This window comes from Acinonyx jubatus, chromosome E3, assembly GCF_027475565.1.
Source record: "Acinonyx jubatus isolate Ajub_Pintada_27869175 chromosome E3, VMU_Ajub_asm_v1.0, whole genome shotgun sequence".
Taxonomy (NCBI): domain Eukaryota; kingdom Metazoa; phylum Chordata; class Mammalia; order Carnivora; family Felidae; genus Acinonyx; species Acinonyx jubatus.
Window position 1 is genome coordinate 33,389,438 of NC_069398.1, and position 24,783 is coordinate 33,414,220.

Below are 24,783 nucleotides of genomic sequence, written 5' to 3' on the forward strand. Positions count from 1 at the left end.
GTCTTTTTCTTTCTTATGCCCCTCCTAACAAACCAAGTACCCTAATGTCTCATTATGATGGTATGCAGTATCACCTAGGATTTATTAGCAGATTGCTTGTGGGCCAGAACATACACTGTTTTACCTACATTAGCACCTTTTAACGCTCACAACACGATAAATGAGGTACGATCAGCCCCATTTTGCAGACGTTAAAAGTGGAACTGATAAGTGGCTTGCAGGAGATCACACTGCTAATGCTAACTGGTAGTGAGCTGGGATTCAAACCTGGGTCTGTTGATGTCAACATGCTCGTAACTATTACGATAAATTGCTCCTACAACAGCAGATACTCTGACAGTACAGGCCTGATCATGAAAGAGGAGGTCACAAACTCTTATGTCTACAAAGGGCAGGGGAAGAAGAGAACTGAGCAAACCAAGTGTGGCATCATACAGATGATGTGGGGACCAGAGCACTGAGAGCCAGAAGGGCTGTGCCCTTCCTAAAGGGGAACACTGGCCAGCACCTGCTTCTGTGGGGGGGGGGGGGGGGGGGGAGGAGGGTTGCGGAGGCCAGAGCTGAGTGGCCAGGCCTTCTGCCTGGTCAAGAGGGATCAGAGAGTGGATTTTTATATGAAATCTTACAATTTTATTTCATTTTATCTTATTTTCAATATATGAAATTTATTGTCAAATTGGTTTCCATACAACACCCAGTGCTCATCCCAAAAAGTAAATAGCAGGTAAGTTTTTATTTTTTTAAGCTTATTTATTTTGAGAGGGGGGAAGAAAGAAAGAGAAAAGGGGGAGAGAGAGAATCCCATGCAGTTTCTGTGCTGTCAAAGCAGAGCCTGAGGAGGGCTCGATCTACTATGAGATCATGACCTGGGCCAAAATCAGGCATCGAACTCTTAATGGACTTAGACATCCAGGTGCCCCTCTTTTATTTTTTTATTTTTTTAAGTTTATTTAAGTAGTCTCTACAGCCAGCATGGGGCTTGAACTCACAACCCCTTGATCAAGAGTCACATGCTATTCCGACGGAGCCAGCCAGGTGCCCCAAACCTCTGACTTTTCAAGAGAGTAGGTGATGGGTTATGCCCCACGTTGAGAACTCATTACTCTATTTAAAACACCTCTGAACAGCCAATTCTCTTAGTTAAATAAGAGCATGACATTGCTGATTGCGCTGATCTGGGGACCTTTTGGACTTTTTAGGAAATCACTAGTTCCCCATCCTCCTCAGAACTGTTGCATCTGGTATAACCAGCCCACACAGAAACGGAAGCTAAAGCTGAGATTCGAACCTGAAAGACCTTGGCGCCACAAGGAGACACGGAGGCTCAAGAGCTGGTGCCACTGGTGCTGGGTGAAGCCACACCTCCCATGTGGCTGCATCTCGTCCTCGTCCCCGCTCACTACTTGTTCTCTGCCCAGTGTTGGGCTCACTGCAGCCACACCCAGGACTCGAGTGAACACCCTTGCTGGATGAGATGCTGTGCTCACGCCCCTCCCCCACACTTCCATCCTCCCTGTCCTGACTCTGAAAGTTAGCCGGGTAAATTTTCTGTTGACGACTCAGAGCTCCAGAAGCTCCTGATTTAAAGATCTCTGTCTAAATATTCATGCTCCTTGAATACGAACGACACTGGCGGGTGGGGCCGTTGCCACAAGAGTGCAAATTTATCACGCGAAACCTGTTACTTGCATCCCTCTGTAACTACAACTTTTTTCAGTCTGGTAATTTCGCTAACAGACTTCCTTTTACAAATATAATGATACACCTCCTAGGTATAAATACAATGTCGATCAGAATATTAAATCACATTCTAATTAAATCTATCCCTTTAATCTTAATGCGTTAGAAATTCAATCAAATATTTTCACCTCTTGTGCTATTATGGCCCAAAAGGCAAATACTCTAAACACATCAGCCTGAAACGGAATCTTATTTTCAAGCAATCAATTACTTATATTCGCTGCTGTAGGTGGTGAGCTCACTGTCATTGTGCATCCACTTGAACTCCAAAGGCCAGCTCCCTTCAGCGAGGCAAGTGAGAACCAGGCGGTTGCCTTCCAGGTGAATCTGCGGCAGGCCTGGCTCTGTCTTAAAATACGGCACGACATCATCTGAAATGTTCAAAAAAAAAAAAAAAAAGAGAGAGAGAAAGGAAAAAAATTGAATGAAATACACATGAAAATGGCATACATCCAATTCATCAATCACTTATTTAAAGAGACCTAATTTTAACAAGTATAAATGATGGCTATTTGGCCCAATTAAGTAGCCAATCATCCTTGACCTCCTGGAAGCATGTAATACCCTAGATAATATTTCAAAAGGCTGAAAAGCTCAATGATCAGCACCATTTGAAAACATGACAAATGCATCCAACCTATTTCCATTTATGATTAATACCTCTTTAACAAAGGGGCATAGTGGGTGATCTCTAGTCATGCAAGTCTGGGTTTCAACCAGGCATTTTATTTTCAAAGTGACCAAGGGATACCCACTTGGTATCAAAGTGGGCTCTAAAAGAAATGTTTCCATAGAGACTTCAACTGGCTAAAAAAACAAAAGACAAGCAAGATTAACATGCACACATAAATGACAGGAATCACAATCCATCTTTCATCACACACACACACACACAACCTCTTTAGGGACTTCCGGTGGGCGAGTAAACTGGAAACCTCCACGTGTTCCGACAGTACAAGACTACAGAGCAGTGGGAACGCAACAGCTACTGCCACGCACACCCCCACACATGAATCTCAGACATGTGCAGGCCAAGAAGCCAGACAGAAAGAAGTTACTACAGCATACACTTCCATCCAAAAGTTCATAGCAGTTCAAAATCAGGCAGGACTAATGTGTGGTGTCAGAGGTCAGGACCAATTTACCTCTGCGGGATAGAACAGTGGAGGGGTGTAACAGGGAGGTGTAACGGGCAGGGGGGGGCATGTAACAGGGGGACTCACTTTGTGAAACTTCACAGAAAATTGTTCTATGTAACATGTGTGCAATTTTTATACATATGCTTCAATAGTTAAAACATGTGTGTGCACATGTATGTATATATACACACATGTACACACACATGCATATATGAACATGGGACACTTAGCTTCTAGTTCCAGCCCCATCACTAATTTTCCACATGACCCTGCTCAGGGCACATGGCTTTCTGCTTCTTCAGCAGTAAATTAAGGAGAATTAGATGGCTTGTTATTTTTCTATACAACCCCCCCCCCCCCCCACGTACCTGCCTCATCTGCTTCCTGTCTCTATTAGGCCCCCTACCCTCTCTACTCACGTATAAACAATCCAGCCATGCTCACTTTTTAACTGTTAACCAGGCTAAGCTCTTTCCATCTCAGGGCCCTTTCTCTGTGCTCTTTCCCAGCCCTACACTGCTCCCCAGTTCTGTGACTGCAGACTCAACCTTCAAGTGGACCCAACTCCTCCCCACCAATGTGCCCCAACAAACCATGACATTTATTTCAGTCAGGATACTTCTCAGACAATGAAATTGAAGTATTAATGGATCACACCCAATGCACAACATGCCCTATCTTGATCACATCTGAATTCCCAGCACCTAGAACAATGCCAGGAACAAGGCAGATATTGAATAAATATCTCGTAAATGAATCAACAGAGTAACAATAACACAGATAAGAGTAACAGCTAGTAGTCACTCAATTTGTCCTATGTGCCAAAAACTGTTCTAAGTATCTTGTAGGTACTACCCGATTTGATTTTCTTAGAAGCCCTATGAAATACCAGATGCCATTATTATATTCATTCTACAGATGGGTAAAAGGGAGACCCAGGGAAACTAAGTAACTTGCTCAAGGCCACCCAGACAGTGAGTGGTAAAATCATTTAAAACCCAGATCATCTGTTCCAGAATCCACCAATTCTGTATATTATCACTCGAAATGCCAAGGGTTTCTCACTGAGGACAGCCTCTTCTCACGAACCCATGTTTTAACTTCAAATTTTGGGTTACTCTGTGGAATTACTAAAGTGGAGTATTAAATTACTGTATTTTTAATAAATTAATAAACAGCATATTAACAGTGCTAAGACAGAGACTGTATTTTTACAGTAAACTGGAGTCCATATAGCCAGTTTCTTTTTGCTTAAAATACAGAATTTAAATATACATTTGACCCTTGAACAACATGGGCAGTAGGTGCACCCAACCCCCCCCAATAGTCAGAAATCCCCACACAACTTCTGACTCCCCCCAGAAGTTAACTGAACACGTATTATATACTGTTTCTCTTAACGCAGTGAGCTAGAGAAGAGAAGAGGTTAGGAAACTCACATGGAAGAGAAAGTACCTTTACAGTTTGGCACCACAAAGAACCCACAGATAGGCGGGCCCACAGCTCAAACCCATGTTGGTCAAGGGCCAGCTGTGTAGAGGTTGTTTTGCCATTGTGCTGACCGCTGCATTCTATGACTGGTGTATCGATAATATAATATCACCAGTCTATTACTAGTATTCATTCAAATAATTAAATGTTAAATTGTACTTGTCACTGTGGTAAGAACATATAAAAAAGATTTAACCTTTAGCCTACTTAATGAGATGCCATGCAGAAGCTAAGGGCTAAAAGATCAGTAGGAGTCAGACACTTGAGTGATGTCAGGCACAAAGGCCCTGTGGTGGTAGCAAACATGGGGAGTGAACCTGAAAAGTACAAAAGACTGAAAAGCAAGCAGATGTGCAGGTGCAGAGAGAGTGAATGGAAGCAGGGTGAATACGGCCCAGGCCTTACAGGGAGTTGCAGACAAGGCAAGTGAACATCATGGTTTCCACATCATCGCTGTGTGATTTTCAACGGTGCCACTTCACGTTCAAAAATATCCTTGTGTGCATGATACTCTACATGGAAAACCCGAAAGACTCCACCAAAAGTCTCCTAGAACTAATACATGAATTCACCAAAGTTGCAGGATACAAAACCAATTTACAGAAATCAGTTGCATTTTTATATGCCAATAATGAAGCAACAGAAAGAGAAATCAAGAAACTGATCCCATTCACAACTGCACCAAGAACTATAAAATACCTAGGAATAAACCTAACCAAAGATATAAAAGATCTGTATGCTCAAAACTATAGAAAGTTTATGAAGGATATTGAAGAAAACAGAAAGAAATGGAAAGCCATTCCATGCTCATGGTTTCCAAGAATAAATATGGTTAAAATGTCAATATTACCCAAAGTAATCTACACATTCAATGCAATCCCAACCAAAATTGCCCCAGCATTCTTCTCAAAGCTAGAATAAGCAATCCTAAAATTTGTATGGAACCACAAAAGACCCTGAATAGCCAAAGTAATGTTGAAGAAGAAGACCAAAGCGGGAGGCATCACAATCCCAGACTTTAACCTCTACTACAAAGCTGTTACCATCAAGACAGTATGGTATTGGCACAAAAACAGACACATAGACCAATGGAATAGAATAAAGAACCCAAAATTGGACGCACAGATGTATGGCCAACTAATCTTTGAGAAAGTAGAAAAAAATATCCAATGGAATAAAGACAGTCTCTTTAGCAAACAGTGCTGAGAAAGCTGGACAGCAATGTGAAGAATGAAACTAGGCCACTTTCTTACACCATACACAAAAATAAAGTCAAAATGGATGAAAGACCTACATGTGAGGCAGGATACCATCAAAATCCTAGAGGAGAAAGCCGGCAACAACCTCTTGGACCTCAGTCGCAGAAATTTCTTACTAGACACATCTCCAAAGGCAAGGGAGTTAAAAGCAAAAATGAACTATTGGGAACTCACCAAGATAAAAAACTTCCTTACCGCAAAGGAAACAATCAACCAAACTAAAAGGCAACCAATGGAATGGGAAAAGGTATTTGCCAATGACGTATCGGAAAAAGGCCTAGCATCCAAAATCCATAAAGAACTTACCAAACTCCACACCTGAAAACAAGTAATCCAGTGAAGAAATGGGCACAAGAGATAAATAGACACTTTTCCAAAGAAGACGTCCAGATGGCCAACAGACACATGAAAAGATGCTCAACGTCACTCCTCATCAGGGAAATACAAATCAAAGCCACACTGAGATACCACCTCATGGTGGTCAGAATGGCTAAAATGAACAAATCAGGAAACTAGATGCTGGGGAGGATGTGCAGAAACGGGAATCCTCTTGCACTGTTGGTGGGAATGCAAACTGGTGCAGCCGCTCTGGAAAACAGTGTGGAGGTTCCTCAAAAAATTACAGATAGAACTACCCTACGACCCAGCAATAGCACTGCTGGGAATTTACCCAAGGGATACTGGTGTGCTGATGCACAGGGGCACGTGTACCCCAATGTTTACAGCAGCACTTTCAACAATAGCCGAATTATGGAAAGAGCCCAAATGTCCATCAACTGACAAATGGATAAAGACAACACGGTTTATATATACAATGGAATACAACTTGGCAATGAGAAAGAATGAAATCATGCCGTTTGCAGCAACATGGATGCTGAGTGAAGTAAGTCAGTCAGACAAAGACAGATACCATATCTTTTCACTCATATGTGGATCTTGAGAAACTTAACCGAAGACCATGGGGGACGGGAAGGGCGAAAAAAGAGTCACAAACTGAGAGTGAGGGAGGCAAACCGTAAGAGACTCTTAAATACAGAGAACAAACTGAAGGTGGATGGGGGTGGGGGAGAGGGGAAAGCGGGTGATGGGCACTGAGGAGGGCACCTGTTGGGATGAGCACTGGGTGTTGTATGTAAGTCAATCTGACAATACATTATATTAAAAAAATAAACAAAAAATAGAGAAGATATTGCTAGAAAAAAAAAGGCCTTGTGTGAACAGTAAAGTATGTGACCACCCCACCATCGGCCTTGGTCAAAGCACTGCCAGTGTGATGGTGATGAGTATGATTAACCATTATTATAAAAAGGCAGCAGACAGCCTTTGAAGGAGCTGCACTGTTAAAAGTTCATCTGGCCGCTCCACAGAGAAGGAATTAAGAGGGGCCAGAGCAGAAGGGGTAGACCAGTTAGGGCCGCTGTGGTGATCCCAGCAAACGCATTCAAAGGAGACGGTGATTTGGGTCAAGGTAATCGCAGTGGTTGTGGTGGAGACGGACAGAGATGGGCGGCTTTAAAACAGCATCTAGGCCGCAAGAGAAATTCGTGATGGACTGAATACGGGAATAAGGGCGAGGGAGAAGGAGTCTCAGGTCTCCGACTTGCCTGATTTTGTGTTCCACGCACCCCCCCTCCCCGATTCTGTTATCAGTGCCGAAAATGCAGTGAGAATGAGCCCCAGCTGCTGTCCCGCGGGGACAGAAGCGGCAAAGCGTCAGCCACTGTGACCGAGATTGGTGACTGTGAGACAGGAGAGCGGCCGATCCTCGCCACTCCAAGGCTGCTGCACGCCGCCTGCTCTGAGCCACGCCGCAAGTGTGTCCTCCGGCTGTGACCGCCAGCAGTGAAAGCGTGTCCGGCGTCCCTCTCTGCTACGTACTTCGGCTAACGCCGTCCACTGTCATGACCCAAGTGGCCTCATGAAGCTGAACTGCAGCGACTGTGGCTCTGGAGGCTCAGAATGGACCGAGCTCTGGGCTTTAATACCCTGCCATCTGAGCCATGCTTAACAATGGAGAAAGAAACGCCACTTCATACGGGTCCTGTGTCCTACAAGAATGAGTCATAAAAAATAAGTCTTTTGAAAGAAAAAAGCTTGAAAACAGACACTCAAGAATTTGAATTCGGTTTTTACAACTGATGGAGCATCATCGATTTAATATATTATAGGACTGTTTTGAATGTAAATGATTCCATAATTCAATTTTTCCTGGAATTCATAGTTTACTAAACATGCCTATACTCCATGCAAATTGTTCTGTGTACTCGGGTCTAGCAGGAAAAGAAATCTTCATGAAGAGTAGTTTCACACAGCAGATGAGCAAATATCTCGTGATCCAAATGACCACAGGAGTGTGGTCAGTGCAGACACTAACATTTATGACAGAAAGAAGGGAGGTACATATGCCAGGGCTCTGGGCTCTATGTGCCTAAATTACCGTCATTACAAGTATTTTAACACAGATGAGCCGGTGTGCACAATAACAGAGTTATCTCTGAGCCCAGCACTGTTTACCACTGAAATATATGCAGCAGATCATGAAACTAAGAGGGCATGAAGGCAGCAGAGCACAAAAGCTTTGGAAACAGAAAAAGATGCAGAAAGGTTGGTATCAGGTCTGCATAGACTCTTTAAAAAGCAGGTAATCTTTATACACCTTAAATGCAACAGAGAAAAGTCTGAAGAGATCCATAAACACAAAAATGATTACATTACCTCCTAATTACCATCATCAAACTCTGACCTGGGGAGAAGTCAATGGTCCACCTGATACTCTTTGAGGGGTGTGTGTGTGTGTGTGTGTGTGTGCGTGCGCGTGCACACGCACGTGTGTGTTTTCCCAAATAACGACTAACAGTTTTCCCTTTCCTTGAAAAAAATGAACATTAAGTATGCTTCGGTATTCTTACAATGAACATTATAAGACTCTGGAATAAATTACTATGGAAAACACGGAAATTTCCATTTTCACATACTTTTAAATAGAACATAAGTCATTTATGAACGAGAGTCTCGTCTGCCTGGATAATACAGATTTAAGGTCCATCCAAAGGAGAGAAATGGACATAACTTTCTCTCAAGATAACATCATAATTTTATGATGTAGAAGTCACTTCCCTAAATGGACTTTCAAGGTCTGATTTAATGGAAATGGATTTAACTTTACCTGTTCAATGTGGAGATAATCCTCTGCTCGTCTACAAAGGGGCCACAACCCCAACCTCCACAGTAGAAATCATCCACTCCTGTGGGAAACTGGCGGATGAGAAGCCCTGAAGAGAACCAGAGACTGTGGTCACGGGCCCACCTACCATGAAGAAGGGGAGCTCGCCATGGGTTTTAATCATCTGCTCTGTAATGGAAAATCATGGCTCTACACCAGAAACTCTGTCGTGGCAGAGTGGACAGGAATCAACTACCACGCGGCGAGAAAGTCCAACTTCAAGGTGCTCGATGACTCTGCCGACGAGAGGTCAGTCAGCATCATCATAATCGGTTCAGGGCCTCACCTTTTCTCTCCCATTTAAAGAGATGATGAATAGAAGAAGTAATAACCAACTTCCACGTGCACCACAGACGAGGCGGGTCCAAGGCGGACGAACCCCACACATTCTGGACAAGCGACGGGGAGTGCTACTTGGCAGTCGTCACCAGCAGCGTCAGTTGGCCGAGGGTCCGGCGGGAAGGATTAGGGATCGCAGCGTGAATGGAGCAATCAGCTGGAGCAGGACCTTTTATTACTGAACTCTGCTCTCTCGATAGCTGAATTTCCCAAGGCAACTAATCTTTTGCTTTAAACCACTAATCTTCCTTTCAAAACTTCTTTTATATCAAATTCAAACATTTTCCTACCCTAAGCTTATGGATTTACAACTAACAGAAAGTTTTATTTTTCAAATCCCAGTGAGAAACAAAAGCACAGGGCATAATGTATCATTTGTGAACACTTATTCTGAAAAATATGGGTAGAAGATCCTTTTCTGGTAAATATAGTCATTCAAATCCCAGCTGCTGGCAGGTCATTATGTACACCTACTGAAGCCGGGAATTTAATCTCACAGTGTGTTGTGCTTTTTCATAATAGTAATATTAATCTTTTTAAAGGCAACAGTTGTGCATTTCAAGTATATTTCTGAGGTAAGATGTGAACATGATCAAATATGTTCTACTAGTTAAATATGCACATATGGAAAGGTTGCCCTTGAATGCTGTGAGATGACCCTAGAAGATATCTTAGACCAAGTCCTCCATATGCTTTAGAACAAGCTGATTCAAGTTGCACTTTTTTAAAATATTTTTTTTAATGTTTGTTTATTTTTCAGAGAGAGACAGAGCACAAGCGGGGGAGGGAAGAGAGGGAGACACAGAATCCGAAGCAGGTTCCAGGCTCTGAGCTCTGAGCACAGAGCCCAATGTGGGGACTGAATCCATGAACCATGAGATCATGGCCTGAGCTGAAGTCGGACGCTTAACCAACTGAGCCCCCCAGGGGAAGCTGCACTTCCTGTGACCACCTACACCGACTGAATACCCACCCCTGCCAGGGGAAGCCACACTTCCTGTGACCATGTACACAAGTCGTGTGGTGGTTACAGGTGGAATGGAGGAGAAGGAGGAGGAGGGACAGGCAGCTCTGTCATCACAGCTAACCCTCAGGCTTCATTCTCCTAGATTATCAGAAATATTTTTAAGTATTTTCCAGTGATATAGGCTTTCAAATAGAGTAGGAAGGTATCATCATTTTCCATGGGTCTAAACAAATTAGCCAACCTCTCAGTATGTTACTTTATATGTTTCTACTACTGCCTGATATAACAGGGGTGCCTGGGTGGCTCATTAGGTTAAGCATCCGACTTCAGCTCAGGTCACGATCTCGCAGTTCGTGGGTTCGAGCCCCACGAGCTCTGTGCTGACAGCTGAGAGCCTGGAACCTGCTTCAGATTCTGTGTCTCCCTCTCTCTCTGCCCCTCCCCTGTTCATGCTCTGTCTCTCTCTGTCTCAAAAATAAATAAACGTTAAAAAAATAAATAAAATAAAATACAATAAATGAGTATCAGAAATTTCAGGGCAAAAGGCAGCTACAGTTGAACAAACGTAACATTTTTTTAACGTAATAAAAACCCCCTCTTATGATGGCTACAACACAGCGTGTTTCCACATCTAACCTCTCTAGCACGAGTGACATGGCAGGACCCAAAGTGTCACTGGAAGCCAAGAGGCCACTCTGCACGGCAGCATCTTGGATCCAGAGCCCGAGATCCTGACCACCCTCCCATCCCCACACAGCCACGCACAGAAGAGGCGCAACGGAAGTCCGGATGCTGCTGTCCCGCACTCACAAAGGCCCTTCTCCCCTCCTTCCCGGAGCATCCACTGAGTGCCTCCTGGCTGCTGGGCCCCGGGGATCCAGTGGGTCCCTGCTCCGAGGACCCTTGGTCCAGGAAGCGAGATGCTGGCCAACCAGCGGTGGGAAGGGGTACTGGTGCGCCAGAAGCCCAGGGTAGGCTGACTCGGGCTTCACCGGGGCTAAGGCACCAAGGGTCACAGAAGCCTAAAGACCCAGGTACATGTCCCAGGGCTGCTTCAGCTACACAAAAGCTTTCCAAGGCATCCGGGGCTGGTTGAAGAACCGGCCCGACCTCGATGACCAATGAGAATTTCCTTAGATGCCCAGACTCCTCCACCCAGGGAAGAAGTGGACGGGTGCAAGCCCGTGTGTGTGTGTGTGTGTGTGTGTGTGTGTGTGTGTGCGCGCGCGCATGCACGCGCACGGCCTGTGAAAGGTAAGTGGTGCCGCGGGAGCATCCTGGTGGCCAGGAAAGGCCTGGGGGGCGGGGGAGGGGGTGTGGCGGCAGCAGCGGCGGTGGAGCTTGGTTGGGGACCGCGTTTGTGGAGCCAGGGGCCAGGATGCCTGGGCGGACAGTATGAGTCCTCTCCCAGGGCTCCATCCCACTGTCTCCTGGAGGCACCACAATCAGAAGGGAGAAAAGCAGAAGAAAACTCACATTTCACATTCCCAGATCTCACTGTCAAGTCATCATTTTGGACTCCAAAGTGTGAGCAGCAAGTGTGAGATTTTCTGAGTAGAGGCCTGCGTCTGCAGAACCATCTTGGGATGTGGTCTGTGCAGGGGAAATCCCGAGAGGTGGGGGGCCTCAGGTTCCTGTTAAACAGCACTGCCGACAGCTTGATGACACATTCAGCCAGGGGGAATCAAACTCTCTATTTCCTCTGAAATCAATGCGAATGAACAGCATATTTAAGGGAACATGTGGGGCGAACCTCCCCATCGAGTGTTTTCCCCTAAGAAACCACTCACGCTTTCACTGAGATTAATCTTCTGTGAAGCTTGTGGTAGAAACATAAATGGTGGTATTTACGTACTGCTTTGATCCTGCACTGTTCTAATGTATTTCAGCATATAAATTCATAAGAGGAGAAGGCAGTGGGATAACAACAGTTCCCCTACTTCTCCAAACTGAAAGAAGTTTCCAGCTCTCCGATATTTTATTTCAAGGTAGAACTGCACTAAATTGTCATTTCTATGGTTTGTAGTGAAAAAGGATGACCAACCAAAATGAGAGACGAGTTATCAGAAATAACCAACATTTTTCTTGAATATGGTACAGTATTTCTTTCTAATATTCTTTCAAATAATCCTAAAGTACAACTCAGATTAAATAGAAGGCTGCGAAGGCCAAGAACAGAAACTCAGAAGTGACCTACCCTGCCCTGCTTCCATGTTTACGGGGGGTTTATGTCTCACACGTACTGACATAAAAACTGGGACTCAAAAGATACCTCGAATTTTAGAGCAAGGAAATTACGTGGGAAGAGAACTTAAGGATATCTAAACTCAAACAGATAAAGTCTATTGATTTTAGCAAAGTTACAAACCATAAAGTCTTCTCCAGGAGCAGCACGGGTGTGTGGCTGTGGCTTATAGCAAGGCCCTGGGGCCAGACAGCCGGGGATCAAAGCTCTGTAGGTAGCTTCCGAGCTTGGGGAACCTCCCACCTCCTATGTGTGGGATTCTCAATCAACAAAGTAATAAAATCAACCTCTTTTATAGCAGCAGTGCTCAGACTTTCTGGTCTCAGGACCCCCTGACAACTTAAAAAGAAATTATTAATAACCCCAAAATTCTTATTTGAGTTATATCTTTCTGTATTTATCATATAGGGAAAACAGTAACATCAAAGTTATCGCACGTTATGAGACAGCTATGAAAAATTAATTTTCTCAAATAAAAAGTACTATTGGAAAGAATGACATTGTTTTCCTTTTTTTTTTTTTTCAAATTTCTTCAATGTCTGGCTTAATAAAAGATGACTTTTGCATTTAATCTCTTGCAATTATGTTGTTTCCATTGAAGGACATGAACAAAGTCCAGCCTCCCACAGACATGTAGCAAGTGGCATATACAACAGTTCCAATTTCTAATTTTTACTTCACAGTTCAGTTTTTATTTTTAGCAACCAATCCTGTCCATTGTTTTTCTTTATGCAACGTCATTTTCATCATATTCAAGAAAATGTACCAATTACCCAAGTATGAATTACCACGGTTTGTCTCTTAGTCACAATTTCAGTAAAAAGGGGGGACCATGAAAAAAGCAGCTCACAACACGAGCAATCCCACAAGGACGTGGCCTCGAGACAACAGTCATATTTCAGTACCGAAAAGCGTTTTGTGCAATTCCCATTTTTGGGGATACTGAATATTAAAAGGACATGTGTTAGACTCAAAATTCAGTAAAACTAATGACTTTTACTACTCCATTAAGAAGATTCTTAAGAGAACTAGATTTTCTTTTTTTAACTGCACGTGTGTGATGGGGAAGAACACCATGTCAACCAAGAAACTTGGGTGCCACCACCATGATACACCTGCTCAAGGTATGGGAATTTCCTCATGATTGCTTCTGTATTAATAGTAAACACAAACAAAAGTCTCCATGTTATAAAATGTGTTTGACTTCTTGGACGCCCTTGAAAGGGTTTCAGTCTCAAAAACCAGAGGTTCTTGGACAACAGTGGGAACTGCCACCCTAGAGAGTTCCCACAAAGATGAAATTAGCCAATGTGTGCTTAGAACAGTCCCTGGTACAGAAACACAATTTTTGTGTTAGCTTTTATTAAAACATACTGTCAAAGAATGAAATTGCATGTTGCTACGGAATTTTGAAACTTGAACGTCATTCAAAGTACATCTACTTCTGGCGTTCAAAATAACACACATAAATCAGGTTATACTCTTAAAAGTCAATAACTATTAAGCTAAAGAAGCTGTTTCAATTTACAGAAAAACAGGTGTTCACATTTTCAATTATTTCAGAATTCCAACAAAACCTAAATATTGATGATTATTTATTCTCTCATTCAACAAATATTTATTAAAGGCCTACCAGGACTTCCATGAGATGGGAATACAGATGTGAATTTTAAAAAAAGTACTGAAATCACATCTTCACGGAGCTTACATTCTAGTTCACGGAGATAAACAAAAAAAGAAATGAGGAAAATACATAGTACAGTTTGTGCTGCTACAGCTCCTATTTCTCTTATGTAAATTACGTCATAAGTGGTTGATAAATAAGGAAATGATATCAGTATAACATGAAAGTTGTATTTATTTATGCATGATTTTTTCCCCAGGATATTAATGCTACAGTGTGATCACCATCTTTAGCATTTAGTGAAGAATAACACTTAGAACTATAAGGAAACAATTATCAACAACAGCAACAAATAAAACTACCCTGAAATTAAAGAACGACCTTCCTTAGTTTCGTGCTAGTGGCTGGTTTGGGGGCTCTAAGAACCAGCACGTTACACTTCTGAGAGAAGTAAATGCAGATATATAAGCTGGGAAGGCTTTTTCCTTTTTATCAAAACAATAAATCAATGAAGAAAGTCAGGAGTGTTATTGTTTATTAGTGTGCTGGTTGTAAAGCTCTATAGGTTTCAGTGGTCTGCCCTGAACACTACTTTTCCCGTAAGTTCTGTTATTTTAGTGTATGGTTTTATAGAGTGCAGAACGTTTTCAGGAATAGATATATGAAATAATAAGAAAAATACCTATATATCAGATAGTGATAAATGCCATAGAAAAACCGTGAGAGAGAAGAAAGAGAATTCAGGGGAAAGGGCTGCATTTTACATGTGGAAGATCAGGTCCGTGACAGTGAGTTGGGATCAGAAGGAGCTGGGGAAGGAGGTCCTGCACTTAGGGATGGAAAGAGCGTTCCAGGCAGCAGGACAAGTGAGTACAAAGGCCTGAGGTGGAAGTGAGCACGGGGTGTTGCAGGAATGCTAGGAGAACCAGTGGCGGGTGGAGGAGAATGAGTGAGGGCACTTTAGGGACAGAAGAGGGCGAAAAGGTAAGGGCAGGGGAGCTCACAGGCACTTTAAGGCCTCCGATTTTGCTTTATGTGTCCTCGGAAGTCACTGGAGGATTCTGAGCAAAAGAGGGATATGCTTTGCTTCAGGTTTTCACTGCTTCATATGAGTCCGTGCTGGGAAAAGGCTGGAAGGGCAGAAGCTGGGCCACAGCTCAGGAGGATGTGGTGTGAATCTAGAGGAGAGACAGTGGTAACGTGGTCCATGTTGGTTGCAGTGAAGGCAGACTGAGCCAGACTTAGGGTATATTGTAAAAGTAAAGTTAACAGAAATCACAGAAGTAGGAAGTGGGGTGTGAGTGAAAGAGAAGAATCAATCACAACGTCAAGACTTGAGCTCAAACAAACAGGAGAGATGCCATTTCCTGAAATGGGGTGAAAAGAGGGGGTTTACAGGGCTCAGTGCCAAACATGTTAAATAGGGAGTTTGGTTAATGCAGTATATGTGATTTTCACACAAAAATGCAAAATTAACACTTGGGACTCAATAATTAGATAATTCCAAGTTACCAATTTTATAGAAAAAATTCAGCTGCCTTAGAAAATAAAATTTTGCCAGAGATATGAAACGTGTAAGTTAAATAGCCATTGAAACAATTTTAATTTGGTAAGAAGTTAAAATTCAAATATCCTAGATTCTTTTAAAATGACAAACCAAAAATACAACTTATCTTCATTATCTAAAGATTTTAAAAAGCTCCAAAATAACTTTATTCTGAAATAGATGACTTCCCATTTTTCCCATCAAGAATACCTAGTTGGTATGTCAAATTTAACTATGCAATCAGACTTGGAGAAAATGAGTCCAGACAGAGAGGGAAAATTGTGCAGTAGTTGTATCACACCTAATTTATACGTTTTTTTTTTTCCCCAAGTGCCCTTAGACTGTTCAAGATGCACCATATCCTGGACCATAAAACCAAACTCAATATATTTAAAAGAAATGAATTCACAAAGAGTATATCCTCTGACCGTAATGGAGTCAAAACAGAAATCAAAACCAAAAAGACAACAGGATTATTTCCAAATTCCTGGAAAGTAAACAACATTTTAAATAATCCATGAGGCAAAGAGAAATTCTAAAAGGAAATATAAAATCTGTATAACTAAATGAAGGTAAAAATACAACATACCAAAATACGTGGGACACAGCTAAAGCAGCAGTGAAAGTAAACATGTCATTAGAAAAGAGGAAAAGCCTCAAATCAAAAATAATATATTACCTCAAAAAAAGAAAAAGGTTAAAGTAAGCCCAAAGCAAGTTAAAGGTATAATAATGATAAAAGCAGAATCAATGAAATTGAAAAGAGAGAATACAGAAAATCAATGGATCAAAAACCAGGTTTTTCAAGAAAAAAAAGGGTAAAGCTCTGGAAAGATTGAATGAAACACAAAGAGAAGACACAAAGCACCAATACCAGCAATGGAGTAGGGGAGAGAGCACCTCAGATCTCACCATCATTTAGAAAAGGAATACAATGAGCAACTTTAAACTCACTAATTTGAGAACTTAGAAGTCGTGAACTAATTCCTTAGAAAATATAAACGACAAAAATTCAACCAAAATGAAATCTACAGCCTGAATAGTCCTGTAACCAATTAAAGAAAGTGAATTTGTAATTAAAAAGCTTCTGAAAGAAGAATCTCCAGACCCACATGGTTCCACGAAGGAATTCTATCAAACATTTAAAGAATTAACATCGACTTTACACAATGTTGTCCAAAAACCAGAAGAGAAAGAAATGTTTCCCCACTCATTTTTTGAGCCTAGTTTTACACTGATACAAAATCTTGGCAAAGATAATGCCAGAAAGTCCATTATATACCAATCTCTACTGAACTCAGACACCAAAATCTTCAACAAAATATTAGCAAGGCAAATAAAGTAATGTATTAAAAGAATTATATGCCAAGATTGAGTGGAATGTATTCCAGGTATGCAAGGCTGGTTCAAAATTTGAAAAATCAATCAGCATAATTTACCATTTCAATGGGCTAAAAAAAAAATTCTGTGATCTATCAATTGAGGTAGAAAAAGGACTGGACAAAATTCAACGCCCATTCATAAATTAAAAAAAAAAAAACAACACTCTCACTAAACTGGGACTAGAGAGGAACTTTATCTTTTAAAGAACATGCACGAAAAACATACCTCTAATAACATCACACTCAACAATTACAAACAGAATACCTTTCCCTTAAACTTGGTACCCAGGCAAGGATGTCTGTTCTCATGGGTCTTACTCAGGGTCTAGCCACTGAAATAAGGAAGAAACTAAGGAAATCAAACACATACATAGTGGAAGGGAAAAATAAAATTGTCCCTATTTGTAGATGACACGATTGTGTCTGTAGGAAATCCCAAAGAAGCTACACACACAAAGACACAAACAATTCTGTTTGATTTTGGTAAAAATTGTAAGTGACTTTAAAAATGAAATCAAATGTCACAGATGACCTGACCTAAGCCAGCGGCTATGCTTGAAGTTTTCACCTGAAGAGTAGAATGCTACAATCAGGTTAGATTGACCATCTAAAAAAATTTGTTAACATTTTTGGGGCGCCTGGGTGGCTCGGTCGGTTAAGCATCTGACTTCGGCTCAGGTCGTGATCTCGCGGTCCGTGAGTTCGAGCCCCGCATCGGGCTCTGTGCTGACTGCTCACAGCCTGGAGCCTGTTTCAGATTCTGTGTCTCCCTCTCTCTCTGCCCCTCGCCTGTTCATGCTCTCTCTCTGTCTCAAAAATAAATAAACGTTAAAAGAACTAAAAAAAAAATTTTTTTTAAACATTTTTATTGATTTTTGAGAGACAGAGGGAGACAGAGCAAGAGAATAGGAGGGGCAGAGAAAGAGGGAGACACAGAATCCCAAGCAGGCTCCAGGCTCTGAGCTGTCAGCACACAACCCGATGTGGGGCTCGAACTCACAAACTGTGAGATCATACCCTGAGCTGAAGTCGGACGCTTAACCGACTGAGCCATCCAGGCACCCCAGAATGACCATTTAAAAAAAAATAGAGAAAAAAAGCCAAAAAATAAAAAGAGAGAGAGAGAGAGAGAATGAGCATGGTATTGGCAGAGAAACTCTACTTTAAATCAAAGAAACAAATAGTGAACCTAGAGAAAGCCCAACACCACAAGTACAGCCAAGTAAGTTTTGATAGAGGTGTAAAACAAACTGAAGAGAGGAAAGATAGTCTTTAAACAAATGGTGCCAGAGCAACCAAAACATCCAGAAGTCAAATAAAATGAACCTCCACCTAACCTTCTTACTGCATATAAAAATGAACTCAAAATGGATCACGAGTTTAGGCATAAAAGTAAAAAACTGTAATAGAAAATATTGGAGAAAATCTTTAAAATCTACAGTGAGACAAAGAGTCTCAGACCTGACCCCAAAAACACATTAAAAAAAAAAAACCAACAATAAAAAAAAAAAAACCACATTGAATCTTACAAAATTTTTAACTTTTGCTCTGCAAAAGTCCCCGTGAAGAAGATAAAAAGACAAGCACAGATTAGGAGAAAATATGTCCAAACCACCTATCTAAAAAAGGACTGGCATTTAAAATATATGAAGAACACTCAAAAATCAACAGTACAAAACAAACAGTCTAAACAGAAAATAGACAAAAGGTGTGAACAGACATTTCACTGAAGGCGATCTACAGACAGCAAATAAGCACATGGAAAGATGTTCCAGAGCACTCATCATCGGAGAAATATGAATCAAAAGCATACTAAGTTATCAGTGCACACCCATCAATCACAACGGCTAAATTAAAACACAGTGACCACACCAACTGCTGATCACCTAAGAAGCAGACAAAACTGGGTCGCTCAGAGCATGGCTGGTGGACGTGTGGAGCCACTCAGTCACTCTGGAAAACACCAGGACGGTTTGTGATAAAACGAAACATGTATCTACCATACAGACCCAGCAACTGCACTCTTAGGAATTTATCCCAAAGAAATGAGGACTTGTACTGACATGGTAACCTGTCTGAGATGTTAACAGCAGCTTTAGTCGAACCAGCCAAAACCTGGATGCAACCCAGGTGTTCTCCGAAAGGCCAAGAGCCGTACCAACCACAGCACACCTGCTAAGGAACACGAGGGGCAAGCTCCTGGTACACAACAGCCTGGCACACTCTCCCCAGAGTTCTGCTGAAACAACCGAATCCCAAAGGGCATATGCAACATGACTGCTTTCGAGGAACACTGCTGACATGACAAAATTATAGAAACGGAGAACAGATTAGTGGGTTGCAAGACCAGAAATGGGGGCAGGGGGTGTGGCAATGGAAGGGTAACACCGGGGACTTTCTACGCCCACAGCACTGATGGCCGCAGCCTGGTTGCAACACCTGGGCAAGACACCGCCACCGGGGAGCACTGAGCAAGGGGCAAAGGGGCACACACGATCTCTCCGTATCACTTCTAACAACTGTGTGTGAACCTGCCATTATCTCCAAGTAAAAGTTTGATTACAACAAATGCACTGTTAAGTGCATTGTTAATGAATGAATATGAAGGCCACAAAGTGGAAGACAATATTCTGGTAAAAGTGGTACCAATTACATAAAAATGCCCACAATGCAGTGATGATGGAAGATGACATACAAATAAAGGAGCAAACAGCCTGAACGTGGACTTCGCAAAGGAAAATGGACAAATAGCTCAGAAGCACACAGGAGGTGCCTGGCATCACGGGACACTATGGACTACGAGGGTGAAAACCGAGAAAAACAAACAGCAGTAAAGGTGGGCGAGCTCTCCGCTGCTGAAAAGACTGTAAAAATGACACAAGCGCTTGACAAAAAGGTTTGGCGATTTCTCATAAAATTAAATACCTACCCAATGACCCAGAAATTCCGGGCTTAGATATTTCTCCAAGAGATAACACTCAAAGAATTGCCCACACGAATCAGTTGACCGTAGCATTATTGATTAAGCCCTGAACTGAAAACAAGAGACATATGTCCATAAAGACAAACAAACTGATCAACCCAACACCGTGAAGGATTCCAGACCTCATGCCAGGTGAAAGAAGCCAGACGTAAAACTGCCCATCTCACGTGACTGCCGTTGTACGAAATTCAAGCGCAGGCAAAATTAACCCGTGTGGGAAGAAATCAGGAAAATGGTTGTCTACAGGGATGGAGCCCGGTTGGCAGGGGCGTGCGTGAGGAAGTCTGCGGGGGCGACGGAATCGTTCTCCATCTGGACGGACGTGGTGGCCGCGTGAGGCCACACATCTGTCAAAACTCAGGGAATTGTACCTGACTATCCGTCAATTTCACTACTGCCAAACTCCACCTCAGTCACAAGTCCTGATGGCGTACATCTATCCACCGTTTCAGGACGGAGACACACGTTCCTCAGGCCCTGCCTCAAGTGCTCTAAGGCACCGACTGCTGTGCGCGACAGTAACACGTACGCTCCCGTGCGATCCTGCTAAGGAGCCGGCTGCCTGTTACTGCACCTTCAATCCTCCGCCACCATTTAACGCTTCCTGTGCATCTTATCTCCCAGGTAGAGGGAGGAGCCAACAGGATTCGAGTTCCTATTTGTACTACTCACACTACTGTCGGACAATCACTGAGCATTTACTGCGTACCAAGGGAGACATGTTTTAATAATATTGCAGGTATTGCCACAACAACCGCATCAGAGAGAGGTCCTACTTTTATGCCCATTATACAGATGAAAACACTGAGAAAGAGTTTAGGTAACTTGTTCAAGACCATAAGATAGTAAGTGGTAGAGTCAAAGTCAAACCTCTGTTGCCTAATTAATTCCCGGACCACACACTCTGCCCACCGGCCCTCTGGTTCAGAATGTAAACTAAAAATGAACAGAAATAGGTGCGCCTGGGTAGCTCAGTCAGTTAAGCGTCCGACTCTTGATTTTGGTTCATGTAGTGATCTCATGGTTCATGAGGTCAAGCCCCACGCCCCACTTAGGAGTCTTTCTCTCTTTCAAAACAAATAAAATAAAACTTTAAAAAAATGAACAGGAACATAACTGCATGATGAAATACTAACATCAGCGCTGGCAAGTTTCCTATCAGAGGGAGCGATTCATGCTTCTGTTTCAAAAACCAGAAAATATGCGCCAAATATGCCTCTTACCCAAGACCAAGCTATGTGCAGATCGACACCATTAGAAAAGCCATCAAGGATGGTCAGCGCTGTAGCAATAGATTCCGCGCAGGTAACAATGGCTAGGGTAAACTGAGGCATAAAAATGAATAGAGGTAATCTCCCACAGGCAAAATTACATAAACCCCAATACTACAGAAAACCACTGTTAAGTGCCCCGTGAATAGCTTATATAATTCATGCAAGACGAAAATTAAAAAAAAAAAACTTTAAAAGAGGGAGAAAAATGGCTGCATCTGACTGCCATCTTCTAGATGCTGAGAACAAATGGGAACTCACTGTGGCAGAAAAGGCATTTTCCATGTTGCCAATTTACTTTGTAAAAAATTAAAACACACAAGGAGAGACGAAACCAAACGAGATGATCCCTCTACACATAAAACTATTAGGAAACGATTAAACTCTAGACACTAATGATGACTCACTTAGCTTTGTCTAGGGCCAACATTTTCTTACTGTTAATGAGACGCACATAGGACTAAGTACACTTACCTCAAACTACCTTCACTCTCGTCATGGTTACAAACTTTATAGCAAGTAGGGGCTGATATTTCTTGTATCTTTTATCTTATATCTAGTTTTTTTTTTTTTTTTACAACCCATAGTATATTCAGGCTAATAAGCACATGAAAAATGTTCAACATCAGTCATTAGAAAAAGCAAAATCAAAATTACAATGAGATAACCCATGCCAAACCACCTACCTGAAGGGCTATAATCAAAAAGACAGTCACACGTGCTGGGAAGAGTATGGAGGAATTGAAAACCTCATTTGTTGCTGGTGGGTATATAAGGTGGAAATAGTCTGGCAGTTCCCCAAATTGTTAAAACAGAGTTACCATGTGACCCAGTAACTCCACTCCTGGGTATGTGTCCAGGAGAAACGAAATGTGCGGGTTTTGTCCACACAAAAATTTGTACGTATGCATTCACAGCAGCATTATTCAGAACAACCAAAAAGTGGAAGCAATCCAAATGTCTGTCAAGAGGCTGGATAAACAACATGTTGGTATATCTATGCGATGTAATCTTATTTAACAGTAAAAAGGAATTAACACATGACCCATGCCTTGAACCATGTTGAATGTAAGCAGCCAGTCACAGAGGACGAGATGTCATGTGACTGCATCGGTACGAATGTCCAGGACGGGCAAATCCATACAAAGTAGACTGGTGGTTACCTGACGGACAGGGAAGCAGAGCAAGAAGGGGGGGTGGGGGATGGCAAGGGACTGCTAGTAGGCTCAAGGATTATTTGCATTAGAGTATGGTTATGTCTGCACAACTCAACGTACTGAGAACCTTGAATTGACACTTTAAACAGATGGACTTCATGGTTATACATTCCAAGTCAACAAAGCTGTTAAAATAACATATTTGGGAAATAATGATAGCTATTTGTGCTACGTGTGGTAAGTACTATTACTTTTACTTTCTTACTGATGGGGAAACTGAGGCACAGAAGGGTCAAGGAATTTTCCCAGGGATACAGAGCCGGCAAGTGGCAGAGTCAGGACCTGTGTCCACAGAACACGTCTGCAAAATTTATTCTCTTGCTCACTGTGCCCTGTGTCCTTTTGAAAAGAGCCAACCATGAGTGTTAGCAGTGGCAGCGAGCAAGAGGAGGGACAGGGAGACTGGAGAGGACACAGGAAAGATGACAAGAGAAACAGGGAAGGACAGCTGGCTAAGGCTTTCCCCCGGAGCTGGGGTTACCTTCTTTTGGATCAGGTCCTTAGGCGAGGCCGAGCAGAGCTATCTGGGGACGGGTTGGAAAACCTTATGAAAAGGTGTCCCCAGAGTTTTCTTCGAAACAATCATGTTCCAAACAAGCAGAATTATACAAGGATAATTATACAAGGATGAGGTAAGTACTTTCAGAACCACCAAGGTCTCCAACTGAAGCAACATTTGAGGGAAGGTGGGAAGAGACGGCCCATGGAGAAAGGTCTACACTGCCCAGTTCTTCAACACTACAAAGGGAAGCCCAGGGTCCACAACTGGGAGTAGAACTCTGAACGCCAGTGCCCCCTGTTGGAGGCACCGAGTGCTGAGTCAAGAAGCATTACTGTCTAAGAACATTCTTAATGTTGAGAAATAAGCCTAAAGATGAGTAAGACTTCTTAAAAGAATACTTAAACCCTACCTTGTTGTCACAGATACTAACTCAAGTCAAATACCTTCCCCCACAGGTCGTTGGAGGCAGGCTCTCTTCCGTACCCCTGTTGAGTCCCATCTGCAACGCTACTTTGCATGGGGGTCAATGTTTTTACAGAGGAGCTCTCTTTCCTAGGTACATGCCTCAGCTCCTTGTCAGCCAGTAGAAGGGAGGGGGGCAGGGGGGCAGGAGGGCACGGATGCCACGTTACTCATCCCCAGCGGCTCCTTTCCACCTTCACCCCAAGGATATTCACAAGCAGCGCACTAAAAACCCTACAGCAAACCAGTCAGTGCTTCAGAACCATACAGCAAACACAGGCCTGAAAATTGTCAGATAAAATGTTTAAGATGTGGCAATCTATATTTTGTTACTGTATTTGTGACTCCACTAGGCCAAGTTCCTCTTTGTCTAAAGCGGTGACATTTACCCAAACAGGGCTCCCGCAGCAGGAGTCCCCGAGCCCCACCTGCCCGCTGTGCCTTACACAATGGCATGGAAAGGAATGTCTTGTGGCAGCTCAGAAAGGAAACACGACACCGAGATAAGTAAACAGAACAGAATCCAGCTCAGGGAAAAATAAATAAATAACCTTCGCGGGGCAGAATTCATCAACTACACTACACAAACAGCATCATTAAAATGTGGCAGGAATGACCAGGAGGTAGACAGAAAGAAAAGGGCAGTAGGTGGAGTAATAATTATCTAGACTATTAAAAGACTTAAAATAGAAGGCAGTTTCTCAAATTTGCAAGGCTCGAAACTTGAACGCTCCTTCTCATCACACAAGGATTCTGTTATTCTGAAACGTATCGACGTAAAGGGGAGTGGGGAATGGCAATTATATTTTTAAATGGCGTGTAATCTTTTTACCAGAGATAGCTGACATTTTATAGTAAGACATCATTTTCATTTCAAACTGTTGGGTGATTCTTATAATGACTCGAGGAGCTCTAAAGAAATAAAGTACCAGCAGGTGGTCAGTCAAATACTAAGAAATTCCTCACGCCACAGGCAGTAATCAGGTTGAAATACTTCCTCTATTACTTCCAAAAATAGAGCAGATAGTTATACACAGGCCTTCCCAGTTTCAAAACTATTATTTCCACAAACAGTAAAAATATATTGGTTTGTTTCTGCGTAGAACCATCAATAGCCTGGTTTGTAATCTGTATCAGGGAATCTAAGAAAAGTAGCTTTTGGGGGAATTTTTGACATCTTTGCCTCTCAAACTTTAGACCCCTGATATTGATATACCTGCAAAAGTTTGAGAATCACCAGTTTAAAGGTTTTCTTCACTATGGACAAATTTTGCAAGCATTTAAAAAATAACCGCTCACCACCACCACCAAATGTGTTCAAAGATTTCAGAGAGTTCCAGTAGCAGTGGTTCCATCATAATCATTAGCCTTTTTCCATCAGTGCACCGCAGGC

At 42.4% G+C, this 24,783-nt stretch overlaps 1 protein-coding gene across 2 annotated transcripts in view; it reads right to left on the bottom strand.

Annotated features, from left to right (window-relative positions):
• The window catches only part of SDK1 (sidekick cell adhesion molecule 1), a 553,308-nt gene that overhangs the window by 524,194 nt on the left and 4,331 nt on the right, over positions 1 to 24,783 (bottom strand). The window contains exon 2 of one of the 2 annotated variants that reach the window (XM_053213474.1): positions 1,952 to 2,111. In XM_053213474.1, coding sequence (XP_053069449.1) covers positions 1,952 to 1,995 — 44 coding nt within the window. In that variant the 5' untranslated portion in view covers positions 1,996 to 2,111. Of the gene's footprint in view, positions 1 to 1,951; positions 2,112 to 24,783 lie in introns of those variants that run through there. The other variant, XM_053213475.1, reaches the window with a different exon arrangement.